Below are 19099 nucleotides of genomic sequence, written 5' to 3'. Positions count from 1 at the left end.
TTAATTATGTGTATTATTATTTTGTTTATTATGTGTATTATTATTTTGTTTATTATGTGTATTATTATTTTGTTAATTATGTGTATTATTATTTTGTTGATTATGTGTATTATTATTTTGTTGATTATGTGTATTATTATTTTGTTAATTATGTGTATTATTATTTTGTTGATTATGTGTATTATTATTTTGTTTATTATGTGTATTATTATTTTGTTGATTATGTGTATTATTATTTTGTTAATTATGTGTATTATTATTTTGTTGATTATGTGTATTATTATTTTGTTAATTATGTGTATTATTATTTTGTTTATTATGTGTATTATTATTTTGTTTATTATGTGTATTGTTATTTTGTTAATTTATGTGTATTATTATTTTGTTAATTATGTGTATTATTATTTTGTTTATTATGTGTATTATTATTTTGTTAATTTATGTGTATTATTATTTTGTTAATTATGTGTATTATTATTTTGTTAATTATGTGTATTATTATTTTGTTTATTATGTGTATTATTATTTTGTTGATTATGTGTATTATTATTTTGTTTATTATGTGTATTATTATTTTGTTAATTATGTGTATTATTATTTTGTTTATTATGTGTATTATTATTTTGTTTATTATGTGTATTATTATTTTGTTTATTATGTGTATTATTATTTTGTTTATTATGTGTATTATTATTTTGTTAATTTATGTGTATTATTATTTTGTTAATTATGTGTATTATTATTTTGTTTATTATGTGTATTATTATTTTGTTTATTATGTGTATTATTATTGTTACAGTCATTAGGTGGAGAATGCCCCATCAGCCCTCCGTTGTTGCCCGCCGCTAGGGGACGCACGCAGCTCGTCTGGCTCTGTTGCCTGGGCAGCAAAGAGTTAACTCCACAGGCGAACGTTTGGACGGGCGCCCCGACGACATAAACCCCCTTTAAAAAAACGCGTCTCTGGGACCCGAGTCTCGCTGTAGCGTAGATGTTCAACAGCGCTTTCAAGGAGGACCTAGAGTTTTGTTGTGTTTTTTTGCTCTTGTGTGGCCTTTGGACTGTCCACTGTGGCAGCGGCGATGTTTGTGACAACAGGGAATGACCAGAGCCAACTTTTCCACTCCAACACCCCGGACCGTCTCGCCCGCAGCCCGCTGCTCGGGTAGCGGGGTGGCCGGTCTCCGGGCACCGTGGAGGACCCCCCTTCGTATGAACCTCAGGTTCCGGTCGATGCCGCGGTTTCTCCCAAAGATTCAGGATGAGAAAGCCTAAATTGAACCGGACGGTCCTCGTCATGTCTTTGGGGTGTTTCGTCATGGCCATTTTTTATTTCCAGAACAATTTGAAAGCAGGTGAGTAGTTCAACCACCCCAACTGACTGTCAGGTCACATTAAAGTGGTAATCCGTAAGATCATTTTGGAAAAAAGAATCCCATATGTGATACTTTAATTCGCTGGGACTATAAGAAACAGCCATTAAACGTATGTGTGTAATGCATATTCTCTGTATTCCGTTTCCATTGTTGGTGGCGGGGTCCGCCTCTCACGCACGTGCAAGCAGTGAATGGACGCTGACGTGAATTTGACAAAGCATTGTCGATATGGATTCACAAAAAAAAGATCAGAACCTTCAAATGAAATTATCCCAAGGGGGAAAAAATATCATTATCTGAACAATGAATGTGTTTTGATTAAGGATCCCACAGCTGGTGTGGCAGTTGATCCTACAGTAGGTTGTTTTGTGCATACGACTACATACTGATGGTCATTGGTGACATGGTGATAATTGATCTCGGATACCCTGTTATTTTTCACTGGAACATTTTGCATCACTACTTAAGTTTGTTCACTCACAATGCAATACCACTGAAAGATGATTACAATTAAATATAAAATCATCACCCAGCCTGGAAGTGTATCTTTCAACACTTTTCACTAAATGCTTCGTTTTTTTTTCTCCTATTCTCTTCCCCTTTGTGTCTCCATTCCCCTTGGGACTGTAGACCTCAGCGAGGGAACAATTTCATTAGCCGGCTGATTAGTTCAGTGTTTCCTCTGCTGTGGGGAGGAAGGTTTGAGATCGGCCAGCTGGTAGAGAATTTGGCTCACATTTAGACCAGTTTCCACTCTGCCACATACAATGAGCTCATTCAGACCTACCTGGCTACATCGTGGGCCAACGGGCTTGTATAGCTTGCACTGTGAGAAGCATTTGGATGTTTTAGTCTTATTTCAAAGCGGTCAGTTCTGTTTGTCTGTAGATCGGTGATAACATACAATACTGCATGCTCGCTTGAGCTCAATGACTGGGTTTCTATGAAAGCGCCATAATCAAAACTTGATCTTGGGCGCTGTAATATACTACTGAAAGCAGGTGTCCTGTTTCAGTGCTCAAGTAAATACATTTTTGGAAGTAATGGTCTCGGCTAGGGAATTCAGTGTCAAGTTGCTGGACTCGGCATGGAATGACACAACATCCATCTATCTGCCCCTGTGTCAGGATTTATTTAAATCATGTTCAGCTATGCATGCCGTCATTTACATTCAATGTAGTCAATGTGTATAAAAGGACAATCTCAACACACATCATGAAGCCACACTGTCTTAACAGTGTTAAGCAGATATGTTATGAAACTGTGCACTGATGCACCTATTTTTAGATTTCACACATTGATGTAGGACAAAGAATTAACTGGCTGTCATGTGTTATTTGCCCTTCATTAACAGGCGACATTCTTTTATGTTGGCAAAGCCATTCATGAAACGCCTGTGGAATGTTACATTTGTAAACGTCTACCTTTGACGACACTCGCGCGCCTAGACACTGATTTATGTGAGGATGAGGAAGATAAACATATGTGAGACAGCAGCCTCATGCCCCAAATTATCGTGAAACCACAGACCATCTTAGGTGTTTGATTCAAAGTAAAAACCTTCAAGGAGTGGAAACCGAAAACAAGTTTTAGACTTTTTTTTTTGTCTGTAATTATCACTGAAATTTTGAAGGGTCCCTCCACCTCATACCACTCCTGTCTGGGCTTGATTTAAGGGCATGGGAGTGGGGTCCTAAATGTCTTCCATTCCTTACACCAGAACATCACAACGCCTGCTGTACATTAAATATATTTTTATTTCTTATTTTTTGGAGTTCCATAGGAAAACGTGGCACCTGGCTGTGGTTGTTCAATAAAATTTCAATCACAATTTCCCAGAGATCAAAAATGTTAGGAGAAACTATGGCTTGGTGTCGGTGATAATCCCAACCTGCATAGTGTGACCATCATTTATCCCTGATACACAATAAATTAGTCTTGCCATGCAGCAAGGTCTAATGATGCCTTAATTTGACAGTGCACACAGTGCTCGCTAGATTTTTATAACCATGGTATTGGTGGTGCTGAAAAATGAACCGTGCCTCCTCAGTGCACTTTCTGCCGGAGTGCATTGTCTGATGCTTGGTCATTCAGGGCTCTGATGACAGCTTAGTGTGGCCCCGCTTCCAACCTGTCCTCCTTGGCCAGCTGTGTATTTGTGACCTCGCAGCTCATGACCCGGTGAGTGCTTCACAGCAAGGGATTCCTGTCAGACCAGCTGCTCTGTACGTGTAGGAAATCTTTACATGATTGTATTCTCCTGCAGAGAGATGGAACTTGCGAATTGTTTGCCTGCAGGCATGTGTTTGTATTGCTCTGTAATATCTTCACCCAGTTCACTTATTGTTCAGTCGGTTCTCTTAGATTCTAGTTTTCCTTTCAAGCTGACTGGCTTTTCACGCAGGAAACTTGAACACCTAACTGTTCTTGAAAGGTGTTTCCCACGGCTAAACCACTTGACTCATCTTGGGAGCATTAGGCGGCAAGGTGCTCCCATTAAAAGTTTGGCAGCCAATCATTCCTCTGGTTAATGACTCAAACGTTGGCGAGGATCCATGGTTGGCAGCTAGAAAGCTCCCTGCATCAGCGCCTCTCACAGTGAGTACGCTGTTGTGCACGATTTGATTCGCTTTTGGTATCAGAACTCCCTGTAGCCCTTTGAACCTACCTCTCTGAGAAAAGATCTAAAGGATTCATATAAAACTTCAGCTTATGCCCTGCTGAGATTCAAACGGAATCAAACAGAATGTCCATTTGCCTCAACCCACACACCCCTTTTGCATACGAACCAATACTTTTACATACATATTTTGCGGGCTGTGGATAGAGACTCTTTTATCGCTCAGTGTCTCTCAGCACAGTGGCTCTTTGGCAAAGCAGGAGAGGCTGTGGAGGGGAGGGTTGAAGGGGTGTAATTTTCCCGATGGGACCTCCTTGATACAGAGCTCCGTTTATGGCTGGTACGGGACACATTGGCCTCTATACGATGCATTTTCCCTGAGCTGACGTATTTTGTGCAACGGAGAAGGAAGGGGGGGTGCAGAATTCGGCAGTGCCGAGACTTCCACATTTTTGTCACTTTGGGGAAACTTGCGTTCGTTGTGGATTGTATCCCATGTTGGGCTTTCACTTGTTCCCAGCAGTTTGGCTTCAAAAGGTCCGGTGGTTTTTGCTCTGGTTCCTTTTTATTCTGCAATGCAAACTTCTGTTTTAATGGGATCAGACAAAAAGATGAATTGTAAATTTCCATGCCCGCTGAGTGATGCCGTATTCGGCACAATATGGTCTCTGAGCCCGGACAAGTGTGCAAGCTCCTCTCGTTGCTGAAATCATCTGTAATAAGCTGTCAACTCTGCTCGTCACACTCCACAGTAATACAAAGGCTACCTGTTCAGAGTGAGACTTTGGGAGTAGTCGCCTTTGAACCCCCCTGTTTCCACGAGGAAGTTGGAATGCATTTAGAAGACAGGTGGAAATAAATGGGTGTGCTGTAATGTAGTGGTTTCACTACTAACTGGAGAAAATGTAAAAGAATTGTAGTTCTCAGTCCAACAGTTACTCTCTCTTTCAACAGTTACTACTTACTTTCATTCAATCTGTTTTTCCTAAGTCAGCTGAATTGTCCAGGGTTGTATAGTCAAATTTGGGTTAAAAGCTAAAGCAAGTGATTTCATGCTATTTAGGTCTAAAAATGGAGGCACACCCACATTATGTAAATCTGTGGCAGCTACTCAGACACAGCTGGAAACACAGCATCTTCTCAGTTGGAGGTTTAGAGTTTTGTCATTCATGGATCATAGTAAAGTACTTATGTACATTTAACTGAATACATGTATGTAGTACTTCTGCTCACCTCTGTGTAGAGGTTTGATTCAGCTAGTTTGGTTCTGGTAGCTGGGGCCAGCCTGGCTCTTTTGGAACCAAGTTCTTCAGTACAAGCAATGAGCAGCTGTCTGCCTGACAGTGGCTCAACAGCAGACGGCCAAAGTTAAGCTGCTACTCTCGAAGGCTGACGTCTGCACTGGATCCTCCCCATCTATTTTTCTCTGTGGTTCAGTGTGTTGGGACACATACAGTCCACAGTTAACTTGCTAGCCATACCACCAGGACCATTTTAATGCCTTTTTCAATTCCTCTTCCTGATTCGTCAATTCCACTTACCATTGTTTGTAATTTACACATTTATTCAAAAGGCAGTGATGTGAATTGTTTTTTAATTTCTTAACCATACTGTCAACGGCAAAACAAAATGAATGAAAAAAGAGCCTTGAATAATTATTAATTATTCAAGGCTACTATTGTACCTAGTTCTACTACCAAGAGATTTGTGGGAGTGCCTACTTATGCATGTTAACTTCAGAAAAATGTAGCAGAATAAACACTTTGTCAAATATATGTACCTTCTACCTTCACCTCAGTGTTATGTCTAAGTATATATCATAGGCTTACTGTATTGAATCAGGTTGTCGGAGAGTTTGACCTCTGCAAATATTTAATATATTCTGCTAGAATAACTGGGATGACAGCAAAGCATGAGGGTGCTACGTGGAGGTTTAGTGAGGTTAAGATTAATTTTAGAAGCAGGCTTTTAAAATGCATGGTTTGGATGGAATGCATTCATTGGTCACTAAGTCACCATATAGCCTAACACCCAGCAGGATGGGGAAGTTTTCACAGTAAAAATGTAATTTGTACAGCAACTTATAAAAAACAAAGCCACAAATTGCCTGGATAGACATGGTAAAAGCATGATACCCAGTGGATCAAAATAAGGCAATAAAATTAAGTAATTGCATTAGGAAGGAAATATCCAAAATAAATAGAATAAACGATGGATAAAAAGGCAACGCATAAAAAACACAAATAGAAAAATAAAATAAACAGGACTAGTCACGTCCTTACATTTCTTTTAAACACTTTTACACCTTTTTATTATTGGTGTACTTCAATTCATCTATACAACTTTTCCTCAGAAAGATGTCTAGGTCATCCGAGGTGACGAGAATCATACAAGGAATGTCTCTGTTCCTCGACTCGGTGCTCTACAGCCCTACGATCCACTAAGGCCTACTAAGCTGGCATTTATCTTCCATCACAGAATATCAAGTTCTTACAGGCAGATGGTATTTTTGGAGTCCAGAGTTGAACGGTTGAATGTTAAATAACTTGCGCGCCACTTAAATTGGCTTGGATACGCTTTAATTTGACATGTAAACCAATGGTGCACATCCTGCTATTTAATAGGGAACCTCTGCACAAAGCAACATGATGCTCATTTGACAGACTGAGGGAACACTGTTGAAGCCTTAGTGGTCGGCCAGTCTGCAAAGAATCTGCAAAGAGCTAGCAGCAGCAACAGCAGCAAAAAACTTAGAGGTATTTGTTAGAAATGAAGTGTTCTGTTGAAGTCTTGTTGTGCAGGTAGTTGAGTGCAGTAGTTTTGGAAATATATTATTTTCCCTGACGCAAACACGGCTCTCTGTGCACCCCGATGGCGGAGAGCAACATGGAGAGCCGAGCCTCGTTGCTCCAAATAAAACAACAAAAACAGTGTGGGGAAGGGGCATGGAGGAACGGGCACGACTCGTAGCCTCGTTAATATTATTTTCTGGGCATAATGCATTGACGGGGTGATTGGGGTGAGAGTCACAGAAAGTATCCTCATTACCTACAGTTTCGTTCCATACATTTTCATGCGCACATGTTTCGTTCCATAAGGAGACATAAAATAAAAACACACTTGTGGGAGTCTCTGCCCATAGATGCAGGTTTAGGGAGGGAGACGGAGTATTTCTGGCTGTGGGTTGCCGACATGGCGAGAGTTTTTATTATAAAACCAAACAAAAAGGCTCACTGGCCAACAGGAAAAATTATAATAGTAATGCTCAGTTTGGGCACAGGAGGAATGATGCTCCAGTCTGGCTCCTGGTCAGCTGACGAGCCTGTGCGCCAATCTCCTCTGCGAGACAGACAAACATTAAGAAAGCTCCATGCACCGGATCGGACCAATCAGCAAAGCCCAGGCGCTTATTCGGCCGACTTGAGGCAGCTGGGCGGCCGCGGGAAAGGCAGCCATGCTGCTGTCTGCAGCCGCGGCTTAACCACTGCCCTTGGTCTGCCACAACAATGTTCTGGCGCAGCGGTCACGAGCACTCCATCGCTGGCGCGCGCATCATCTGTACTTTTGGAGAGGGAGACAGGTGCGCAAAATGAGCCCCAATCCCTCCCTGGGCCTAGGGTACCATGCCTCGGGATGGTGCCCTAGGCCACATATCTTGCCTTTAGGAAGGGCCAAGCTGGCCCGCTATTTTTTTGCTCATTTTTCAAGAACTTATCTATCAGATCTTCAATAAAGATTATATTGTCTCATTCAGTGTCAACTTAGCTGGATAAGAGAAACAGGACTCTACAACTTGCTATGTCAACCACTATGTTGACAACTCTTCTTGGGGGAGAAGCATAGGTAAGCAATCTTACCTATGTGCAATGCAAGCATTGTGGGAGGAAAGGAAAACCATTGGTGTTTAACTGGAATTATAAAGTGGAGACAGTCTTGGGTTTTTTTGGGCAAGGCTTGGTTTCAAAGTCTGTTGATTTCCTGAATAAGAGTAATTGTGGAATTGTTCAATCCCAACCCCATGATCCTCCCATATCAGAGTTACTCCCTTCAAAGTGTGATCACCATATTGCATGGTGCAGATAAGTAGATAGTAACTTATAAAAGGCTGAATGTTATAACTGTGTCTTTTCAAAATTTCGTAGAGCAAAGAAAATCTCTTATTATAAATCTATTTTAATAGAATTTTTTTTTGTTATGCATATATAGGTTCTACATTGTAGCGCAACTTAACACTAATTAACCATTAATGTTGTGTCAAATTATTAGTGCTGTTGGTTTGTAGCCGATAAGTCTGCTATTGGTGGTAACGTCACTGGAATGAATGCTTTTTATCATCTTCATTTGGCACAAGTGGACAGTTTACAATGCGGTTTTCCTGGAAACTCAGAGAAATCCTTTTTAGTAGTTGTCAGAGTCTGAGTAATGCTAAGTTTAAAAGCCGCCTGGGAGATGTGGCAGAAGAAAAGGAACAGCTGAAAGGAAGTCATTAAATCATTTTGTTTTACTGATTTACCTAGTGGAAATCTCATTCTCTGAAACAAGTCTAGATTTGTATAGGTAATTTGGCAATGTGTTGGTTTTGGCCCACTTGGAAGGAAAATGCATAATTTCACTCAACTGTAAAATAAATTTTGCATGCTTGGTCTAGTAAGCCGCTGTACCACTCTGCTAAACACGATACACTGCAGTGCATCATTTAAGATGCTGCTTGCATTATTATTCATAGCAAGTTAATGTGATTCTTCAAAATGGTTTTGCATAATCCTGTCTTCGAAAACTCTTGACCCATAACACCTCCTCCACTGTTGGTGTGAGGTTGGATGCTAACCACTGTAAACAACCTATACAATTCCATGTGGTACCTTTGAGGGGTTCTAAGAGATTTAGATACCACTTACAGTATAATGCATTGGGAATACAACCTGTTGTTAGAGTAAGCTATAGGACAGTTTCTCTTGCTGTTTCTAGAAGCTGTTTGGTCTAGATGCCTAAAGATGTTGTGATACTGAATGCTTGTTTTTTTTTTTTTTTAAGGGATCCATGGCCATTGATTTCAGTCAAATAATTTCAGTCTGATTTTTGTTTATTCGTAGAGAATTATGAGCCATCCAGCATTTAATGTCCTGTATACAGCACTTTACAGTACAGTACATCACTTTGCTTATCTCATCCAAGCTTAGGGATTGAGTGGGAGATACTGTATACACCAATCAGCCACAACATTAAAACCACCTACGTAATATTGTGTAGCTCCCCCTCGTGCCTCCATAACAGCTCTGACAAGTCGAGGCATGGACTCCACAAGACCAAGACAAGATTGTATAGATCGGATTGAGATCGGGGAAATTTAGAGGCCAAGTCAACACCTTGAAATCTGTTATGTTCCTCAAACCATTCCTGAACATTTTTTGCAGTGTGGCAGGGTGCATTATCCAGCTGAAAGAGGCCACTGCTTGGTCTGCAATAATGTTTAGATAGGTGGTAAGTAGGGTTTAATGATAAATCAAATTCAAACCGACATCGCAGTGTAATAAAACACATTTATAAATCGCAATGGCTGCTATTTAAAAAAAAGTTTTTTTTATTTTTTATTTTTTTATTTTTATGTTACCTGGGTCGGATGCAAGAGCTGCATGTAGCTCACATGGCGGGGAGTGAGTTTCACTGTTTATGACTAGTTGCAGCTTTGAAGTGTAAAATTAAAAGAGTATTTCAATAAATATTGCCTGAGACATTGTCTGCAGTATTTAACACTGAATGTCCCATTAGACACATCGACCTATGACTGCTTCGAGAGAGAGTGCATCTATAGAGATCTGTGTCCTGGTAGTGATCACTGACCTATTACTCAGTGATCAATAGCTGATCATCTGGTTTCCACTGGCAATTTTATTATGAATTATTCGCATTTAATTATATTATAACTGTATATAAGTAATAACCTGGAGCTGCAACTTATCACTTGACTCCCAACTGCGCCACACGCGACCCCCATCTACGTAACTTCCAGTTTGCTATCTACCTGTATACATAAGTACATAATTTGTGCATAAAAATACATTTGTGGTTGCAATGGTAATGTTAATAATAATGGATTGCAATTATTGCATACATCATGCTTTTCATTTTTAATAAGATCTTACTAGGAGCCTTATTTAAAATGCATAATGGTTAGATGGAGGAAAGGAATGTTTCAAAAATTCGGTTCTTGCAAAAATATTTTTTGTTAGTGTGGCTCCTGAGCCGGGAAAGGTTGAGTACAACTGCTATGGAATGATTTATTGCCTACTTTTATTAAATAATACAGAAGATAGGGAACTTTACCCAGAGCATCACACTGCCTCCGCTGGCTTGTCTTCTTCCCATAGCGCATCCTGGTGACGTCTCTTCCGCAGGTAAATGACACACATGCCATTCACATGATGGCCGGGTGCATGTGTGTCATTTGTGTTGTAAAAGAAAACATGATTCGTCAGACTACGCCACCTTCTTCTATTGCTCCATGGTCCAATTCTGACGCCCACTTGCCCATTGTAGGCGCTTTTGGCGATGGACAGGGGTCAGCAACTCTAACCGGCCTGCTGCTACGCAGCCCTATACGCAGTAAGCTGCAAAGCACTTTGTGTTCTGACAGCTTTCTATCATAGCCAGCATTCACTTTTTCAGCAGTTTATGCTGCAGTAGCTCTTCTGGGGGATTGGACCAGACGGGCTAGCCTTCGCTCCGCACATGCAGCTATGAGCCTTGGGGGGCCCAGGGCTGCAATTAGGCAGACTTTTAGGGCATGGGATAGGGTTAGGGTTAGGGTTAGGGTTAGCCCTAACCCTAACCCTAACCCTGAACCTTGTTGGGCTGGTTCTTCCTTGTCAAGTTGGTAAGAGGCACTGAGATAGTAGAGAAGGTGGGAATGAACCGCCTATACCAATCCACCAGGCCCAAAAAGGACTTAACTTTTGTTTTTGTTTCGGGCCTTTCAGCTGACATGATGGCATCGACTTTTTAAACTTGCGACCGAATCATCCCTTTTCCCAGCACAAGCCCCATGTACTTTGACTCCTGCTTGTCCAGGGTGCACTTGTCTGGGCAGATGGTCAGGCCTGCTTCCTTGATCCTCAGCAGCACTTCTTTGAAATAAGACAGGTGCTCTTCCCAGCTCGTGCTGTATACCACAATGTCATCAAGTTATGCAGCAGCAAAGGAGTCAGTGTCCCTTAGCAACCTGTCTATCATCTTCTGAAAAGTTGCTGGGCTTCCATGAAGGCTGAATGAAAGCACTGTGAATTGGACGTGGCCAAAAGGAGTTCTGAAGGCTGTTACCTCCTTCCTCTCCTCAGTTAGTGGGACCTGCCAGTACCCTTTACAGATAAATACTGCCTATACAACTTCTCAACCAACAGAGCTCAGTCTATACAGGCTGTACCAGTATAGAGAGGTTCAGTGGGGGTGGGGGTTTAGGGGGACTGGGGGTTCAGTTGGGGCTGAGGGTTTAGGGAAGGAGGTGTGGGCTCAGGGTAGTCTGTCCTACTGACATTCTCCTCTGGCAGGTTCTGATCAAATGACCCTCTTTTTCCATGGCCAACGCATTGCATAATGTCAGATATGGTATAAACAGTGTAATCCATTTCCCCAATTCTGTATGTCAATGTTATTTTCAGTTGAGTTGCAGTATTTTTAAAACCATAAAGACTAGTCTTTTAAATTAAAAAACATGTTTAAGCTGAGGAGCTTTGCAACCTATGGAAATCAATTTAATGGGGGAAACAATCTGCCCAAACCTGTTCCGCTCCATTCCTAACAATTCATTAGTAATGATTGGGTGCACATTGGAAGTAGTCATTCTTTTGGCAGGGTTTGTCAGAGGTTGAAAGGGACGAAAGTGTCACGGATGACGACTCCGCTTTCCACCAAACTGTTCACTTTATCCACACTGTCCAGAAAAATCACCACTGCACGGCTCATTTTGAAAGTGAATTTTACAGAGGAGTAGCCCACCTTCTTCCCTGCTGACAAACCGCCCTCCTCCACGGAGCAGCTGATCACCAAGGCGAGCTTTACCGCATGTCGGCGAGTGAGCTCCATCCCCTGGTGCCAGCATCTGCCGGCATCTGCCCGCCAGCACCACAACAAAAAAATGTAACTAGAACAACGATCACAACAACACAAAATAAACTACATACAAAGAGAATGTATGAAAAAACTCACTCAGGCTGTGAAGGTGGTTCATTAATTGAAGATAAATCGGCGGTGAATCCGTGTCTGACCGCGAAAGAGCACTGGCGCTGGGGAGTAACCAATTAGGTTCCGGAGAGGTGGATACTTCCTACAACTTGTTTCAACAATTCAGTTTTAATCAGAAGACATATTAAATACATACAAGTCAACAATAAATCATGTTTAAATGCATTTATTTTCTTACATACATTTTTATATTTTTTTGTAGCAAAATGTATTTTGAACCAACTGGTTGGGCTGGGTGAGGCGCCTGAGTTCATAAAAAAGTTTGGAAAATCTTGAAGGTTATCTTAACTGCTGACTTTTTTTGTCTAAAATTGTTCCCTGTTTTATTCAACAGGGAAGTGCAAATAGACATGACAGAGTTGGCCAAAAGTTTAATTTTCATCTGTAATCCTTGCCAAATATTACATGGGCTTCCTAAAAAGAATAAATAAAATAAATAGACAAATTTTTTTAGTTTCGTCCAGCGCTGCTTGTGTGTGCACTCACACTTAAATGGCACATTATCCCCTCACCGCTCTGTAACCCAATGCCAAGGGCAAGTGTCATCCTTGCAAATCCAATACCTCTCCTGTCAAACTTTGTCTTGCAGCAAACTTTGTGAGGCAGCAGTGCATTGCACTGCTGCCTCACAGCAAGAAGGTCCTAGGTTTGATTCCCGCCTGGGGCGCTGTTGGCACCATGCTCCGGCGGGTTATCTCCAAAATAGGAGCTTTTCTGTGTGGAGTTTGCATGTTCTCCATGTGCTCACATGGGGTTTCCTCCACCTAACGTCAGTAAGGACCCCCCCAAAAACATGCAGACATCATCGTCTGACCAGCGATGGACACTCATTACCAGGTCCCCGGTCACGTCCACGAATGCTGCCCACTACTCCTGGCTGTGCCCCCGGAGGAAGGACAAGCCAGGATGGGTTAAATGCAGAGGCCTCATTTCACCGGCCACCGTCCAAAGCATGTGCGTGTGTGTGTGTGCGTGCATGTGTTGTAGTGTGGTGTGCTGTGTGACGATTAAAGATTGTTCTTCTTCTTGTTCTAAAGGGATCTAATTTTAGATACTTGGGCCAATCTTTCGCCCCCTTACTTCTTCAACCCACACTGTGACAAATATTTTTAGTAAATTGCATATTTTGACTGCCAAACCAGCTTTTATTTATGTTTTTGTACAAGTGCACTGTAGCATAAGTACCAGTGTCAATATCAAATGCACCACTGCTGCAGCTTCTCACTGTACAGTACTCAAATGCAGTCCAATGGGGCAAATGTATAAGCCTTAATAAACGTTAAATCTCCTGTTCAAAAACAGGAAGCTCACAATATTGTCAGTTTTTATGTTATACTGAAGAAAAAAGATTGCAAATTGTGCATTTTATCAGTTGGTTGTGCCTTTCTAACAACCTACTGTAGCCACATTACACTTTGGATGTACTGCGGCATTTGCTAAAAGTAGTTTTAAATATATTTGCCCCATTGGACTGCATTTAAGCACAGGGACAAGCTGCAGCAGAGTGGTTCATTTCTCAAGTAAAGCTTTGTGCTATGATAAGATAACATATGAACAGTTAAAAATTATGGGAACTGACATTTTAATGAGGGCTGTGTTAAAAAATGTGGTAATACATGACTGTTTTGTTTCTACTTTTTGTAAAATGTGCTATTGTCTTTAACTGTTTTCATCATTAATTACATTTATTTTTTCACTCACTTTATATGCATCACTCAAGAATATATTTACAAATCCTTGATTGTGAAATCCTTTGTATGGAGGATCCCTGTACGGATTGAAAGGTGTTTTTAATAGAGGTGGCTGTAGGCCTTATTGGTATGGGAGCCGATTATTCCATCGCTTCATAGGAACGTCTTGGCCAGGAAACTTTAATAACAGGCCAAACATACAACAAACATTACAACACGTTGGGGCTCTGAAAGACTGAAGATATGTCGAAGAACTTTCGATGCCGGGTCAGTGAGTTAAATCTTTGCTATCAGAAACAGACAAAACTATAATTTCCAAAATAGGAGAAAAAACAATGGAGCATAGACTTCAAAGCAGCACAGCTGTCTTTCTCTCAGACAGACTGCTCTGATGGGACATTTTTTTGTGACACGAGTTTGACGTCACATAAAATAGGAGGTTGTTTAAACATTCTATTACTAAGAAGACATTACTAAGAACACTAAGTTCTGGAAGTTCCTAGGAACACCTGACTTATTAAAGATTAAGGTTTTGAAAACAGAAGTTCTGAGAAATAAGGCTATAAAGTTTAAGAGGCATTTCCAGACTTTTGCAGCGCAAAATACACATTTAGAAACACAATTAGTGCTTTAAATGGTTACATTTGGATAGTGCTGTACTTCTTCAATGAGATCATGTTGAATGTGTTTGTCTGAAATAATTAAATCATTCATTTGTAGAAATATTGAAAAGTTTTAAGTATTTTTTTTTAATTATAAGTTCGTGTTCACCATACTAAAATGACCCTTCTATTATTCTGTAACTTCTAGTCATTACTTTTTCCTGCCTTTGTTTCATAACAATGATAGTTTTAAGAAAGTGGCACTTTCCGATCACAAGACTGAAAACCTCTCACCAGGAAACAACAATTCCCAGAATTCGAATGGGGGGGACTTTGAACTGACATTTGAACTCTGGGAATTGTTGTTTCTTGGGAGCGGTAATATTTGGCAATGTAATTGAGAGCCTCTGCCACCCTCTTATCATCCATAACAACACGGAAATGACATTTTCACAGAGAAGTGAAATGTATTGCTTCTGATGTTTTTCACACAGCCAAAACTACAATGCTGTGAAATGCGTTGTTGGGTCACAAAGTATAAATTATTATATTTTCTATCAAAAGTATCAATTATTGTATTTTTTAACACACCTCCATTTGTTCCTAATGGAACAACACCAAAATCTAAAAATCCCATACATTTTTTACGATGTCCTATGAGTCCTGTCTAATTGGGAAACCCATAAAAGCCCGCGTGCCATGAAAAAACAAACCCAGACAGAGGTCTTAGGACATCTTCACCTCAGATTGGCCAAACCTCTCTTCCCATACTTGACTAGGGAAAAGTAAAAGACCAAACAAGGTTCTCTACAATATCTTACAATAACACACTAGGAAAAAAAAGGCTATTTGAAGCCATTATACAATTCTACCTAGAAAACAAAAATCATCATGAATCATACTCTGGAATAAAGGAATACATGGAGAGATTACATGAAAACACATTGCTATGCAGAAATAATGGGATTAAGAATTGGTTATCACTTAATAATGACAACGAAATGTATCATGTGAACATAATGACTAACGCATTGTAATTAGTAGCGGCCGTTGTTAAGTCACACTGTGGGACTGTGTTCCAGGGTTGGATGATCAGCAGGGTGATGGTGATGAGGAAAACGATCATACAGATGTGACCGATCTTTTCCTGTTGATGGGGCGTCATCCTTTTTCGAGTACAGGTCTCTGATTCTCTGGGGGAGAAAGAGGTCACTCGTACCTAACTCGCTGACTGACCCTGTGGATTATTATGCCCCAATGTCGAGGGTCAGTCTCTAGGTTAGTGATTTTCTGTTGTCACCCTCTACTCGTTGGCCTTTTAGAGAGAGTAGGGCACTTTGTTGCAATGGGAAAGTGCGCTCAAGCTGGTAGTTCTGCCACCATAACTGCTACTGCGGAGGTAAGAAGGCTCTGGAACGGTCCCAGGAAACGAGTCGAATTCCACCTCTTTCTCTGGAAGTCTTGGATCACTACCCAGTGGCCTGGTGGGAGGCTGTGCAGCGATCCCCCAAGTGGGACGGGTGGGGTTGATTTGACTTGCGAATATATTACCTCATTCTCTAGCTTTAAAGGGGTAATGGTTTGAGAGGAAATCTTGAGTCCTCATCTGTGGGGGAAACAACCATTGTTAGAACATGAGCAGTGTTAGATAGATTGGCAGCTGCGTCGGCTTGGCGTTTCCTTTAGAGATGTACAGAGAGAATTTCCCTGAATTCCTTTTGACAGTGAAACATCTGGATTACTGCAAGGAGACACAGGAGAAGTTTGCCATCAAGTTACTGCTTTAATAAATTAAGTACACATTAACACAACCAATTCAGAAGCCTGGGCGGAAACGTGCCCAGGGAGTCCGGCAGATTCCAGAGTCACAACCGAGTATGCCACAAGCTGATCACCAGCTGGTGAACTTTGTGCAGACCCATCCACGAAGTGTTCCATCTCATAATTCACAATGGCTTCAGTAGCAAGATCTGGGCGAGGTGAAGTTTGTGCGTTTTGAGTCCATGAAACACACCATGGACTCCTACAGTTTGTATCTTAAGACTTCCTCATATCCTGCTAAGTAAGGAGGGACACAACGCTACATCTAAGATGTGGTTAGATGCAAACAAAATGCCTTCATTTACAGAAAGAGCAAATGAGATAAAATATCAACCGAAAAGCCCCACCAACGTCTAGCAGATAAGACGATGATACACAGACAATCACAATGTACACATACTGTATATAATGAATTGGTGATGATGATGCGAAGGGCGCTTTGTGATACAAAGCGCCCTTCTCGACAAACTCCTCTCTCTCCACCTCTCTCCTCCACCTACAACTCCAAATGTAGATTGATATGGATGAAACTTAAAACACAAGATTCCTGAGGTGCCCGGTTCTAATGAGACCTCAACAGTGTCTGTGGGTCCAGCGGTTGTTGTGTTCTAAAGACTTTTAGAAAATGCCAAGGAGAATAATAATAATCATAATAACAATAATAAAAAATTGAACAATAACTGAGCTGGACCAATAATAATAATATAGCTGCAGGCAGCAATACACAGGTCCAGTTTTGCATTGTAACGTATTACAGGTTTCGAAGGTTCCGAGGTTCCCAAATCCGCGCTTTAGGATTAAATGTGGGGACGTTTGGAGCGGACTGAGGGACTCTCATAATGATGATTCTTTAATCGATTTTTTGCGGGCTTTCTTTAATTGGCTTTTTCCGAGGACTCACCGCGTCAGCTCAGCGGGGTCTCATCCCCACTGCATGCTGCATGGCCGGAGAGCGCTGCGGCCGGTGAGAGAGAGTGACCACCACTATTGTACCTTTGGGTTAAGGTCGGGAATAATATAAGCAAATTGTTTTAAAAAATGTGTTCCAGATGAGTAATTCCTTGTCTTTTCCAAGACCTGAAGGTAATTGGTCTGTTTTTAACCAGAAAGTCCAGGTTTCAGATTGGAGTGAATTTGTTCGGAGTTTAACCACTTGAGTTTGTTGAATGTCCACCAGGCTGACAGTCGTTGTGATTAATGCGTTTTTAAAGCACTTATGTTTCTTGATAGTCAGAGAGATGAAGAAACTAGACAGGAGTACAAGCTGATGTGGCGCAAGGCGAAAAGAGAAGTAGCAAAGGAAAAGGGGTACGACGAGTTGCATGAGAGATTGGACAGGAAGGATTGAGAAAAGGACTTGTACCGATTGGCAAGACAAAGGGACCAAGCTGGGAAGGATGTACAGCAAGTTAGGGTAATAAAGGATAATGATGGGAATGTGCTGACTAGTGAGGAGAGTGTGTTGAGAAGGTGGAAGGAGTACTTTGAGGTGTTGATGAATGAAGAAAATGAGAAGAAGAGAAGAGTAGATGATGTGGGGATAGTGGATCAAGAGGTACAGCAAATTAGCAAGGATGAGATGAGAACAGCATTAAAGAAGATGAAGAATGGAAAGGCAGTTGGCCCAGATGACATACATGGGGAAGCATGGAAATGTTTAGGTGAGATGGCAGTGACGTTCCTAATGAGACGTTCCTAATGTTTAACACCATCCTGGAAAGGGGGAGGATGCCGGAGGAGTGGAGAAAAAGTGTACTGGTACCCATCTTCAAGAATAAGGGAGACGTACAGAACTGTAGTAACTACAGGGGAATAAAGTTGATCAGCCACTGCATAAAGCTATGGGAAAGGGTAGTGGAGGCTAGTTTAAGAGGAGAGGTGGGGATCAGCGAGCAGCAGTATGGTTTCATGCCAGGAAAGTACTACAGATGCAATGTTTGCTTTATGAATGCTAATGGAAAAGTACAGGGAAGGCCAGAGGGAGTTGCACTGTGTCTTTGTGGCTTTAGAGAAAGTACATGATAGGATGCTGAGAGAGGAAGTGTGGTATTGCATGAGGAAGTCGGGGGTGGCAGAGAAGTACTTTAGAGTGGTACAGGATATGTATGAAGGCAGTCAGACTGTAGTAAGGTGTGCAGTAGGCGTGACCAAGGCATTCCAAGTGGAGATGGGATTGCATCAAGGATCAGCTCTGAGCCCTTTCTTGTTTGCAATGGTGATGGACAGGTTAACAGATGATACCAGGCAGGAGTCTTCGTGGACTATGATGTTTGCGGATGACATTGTGACCTGTAGCAAGAGTAGGGAGCAGGTTGAGGAGAGCCTGGAGAAGTGGAGGCATGCATTAGAGAGAAGAGGAATGAAAGTCAGCAGGAGTAAGACAGAATACATGTGCCTGAATGGGAGGGAGGGCGGCGAAAAGCTGAGAATGCAGGGAGTGGAGGTGGAGAAGGTGGATGAGTTCAAGTACTTGGGTCAACCATCCAAAGCAGCGGAGAGTGCGGGAGAGTGGTGAAGAAGAGAGTTGAGGCAGGGTGGAGTGGGTGGAGAAGAGTGTCCGGAGTGATCTGTGTCAGAAGAGTTCCAGCAAGAGTGAAGGGGAAGGTCTACAGGACGGTAGTGAGACCAGCTATGTTGCACGGTTTAGAGGCGGTGGCACTGACAAAAAGGCAGGTGGCTGAACTGGAGGTGGCAGAGTTGAGGATGTTGAGATTCTCATTGGGAGTGACAAGGATGGACAGGATTAAGAAT

The 19099-nt window shown here is 41.5% G+C and overlaps 1 protein-coding gene across 1 annotated transcript in view; it reads left to right on the top strand.

The window, feature by feature from the left end:
* Positions 1-992: 992 nt before the first annotated feature.
* Positions 993-19099, top strand: part of LOC307230108 (carbohydrate sulfotransferase 11-like) — a 31419-nt gene continuing 13312 nt past the window's right edge. The window contains exon 1 of the mRNA XM_080000319.1: positions 993-1355. Coding sequence (XP_079856445.1) covers positions 1262-1355 — 94 coding nt within the window. The 5' untranslated portion in view covers positions 993-1261. The remainder of the gene's footprint in view (positions 1356-19099) is intronic.

This window comes from Zeus faber (assembly GCF_960531495.2).
Source record: "Zeus faber genome assembly, chromosome: 5".
Classification (NCBI taxonomy): Eukaryota; Metazoa; Chordata; class Actinopteri; order Zeiformes; family Zeidae; genus Zeus; species Zeus faber.
This window is presented reverse-complemented; position numbering and strand designations above follow the sequence as displayed.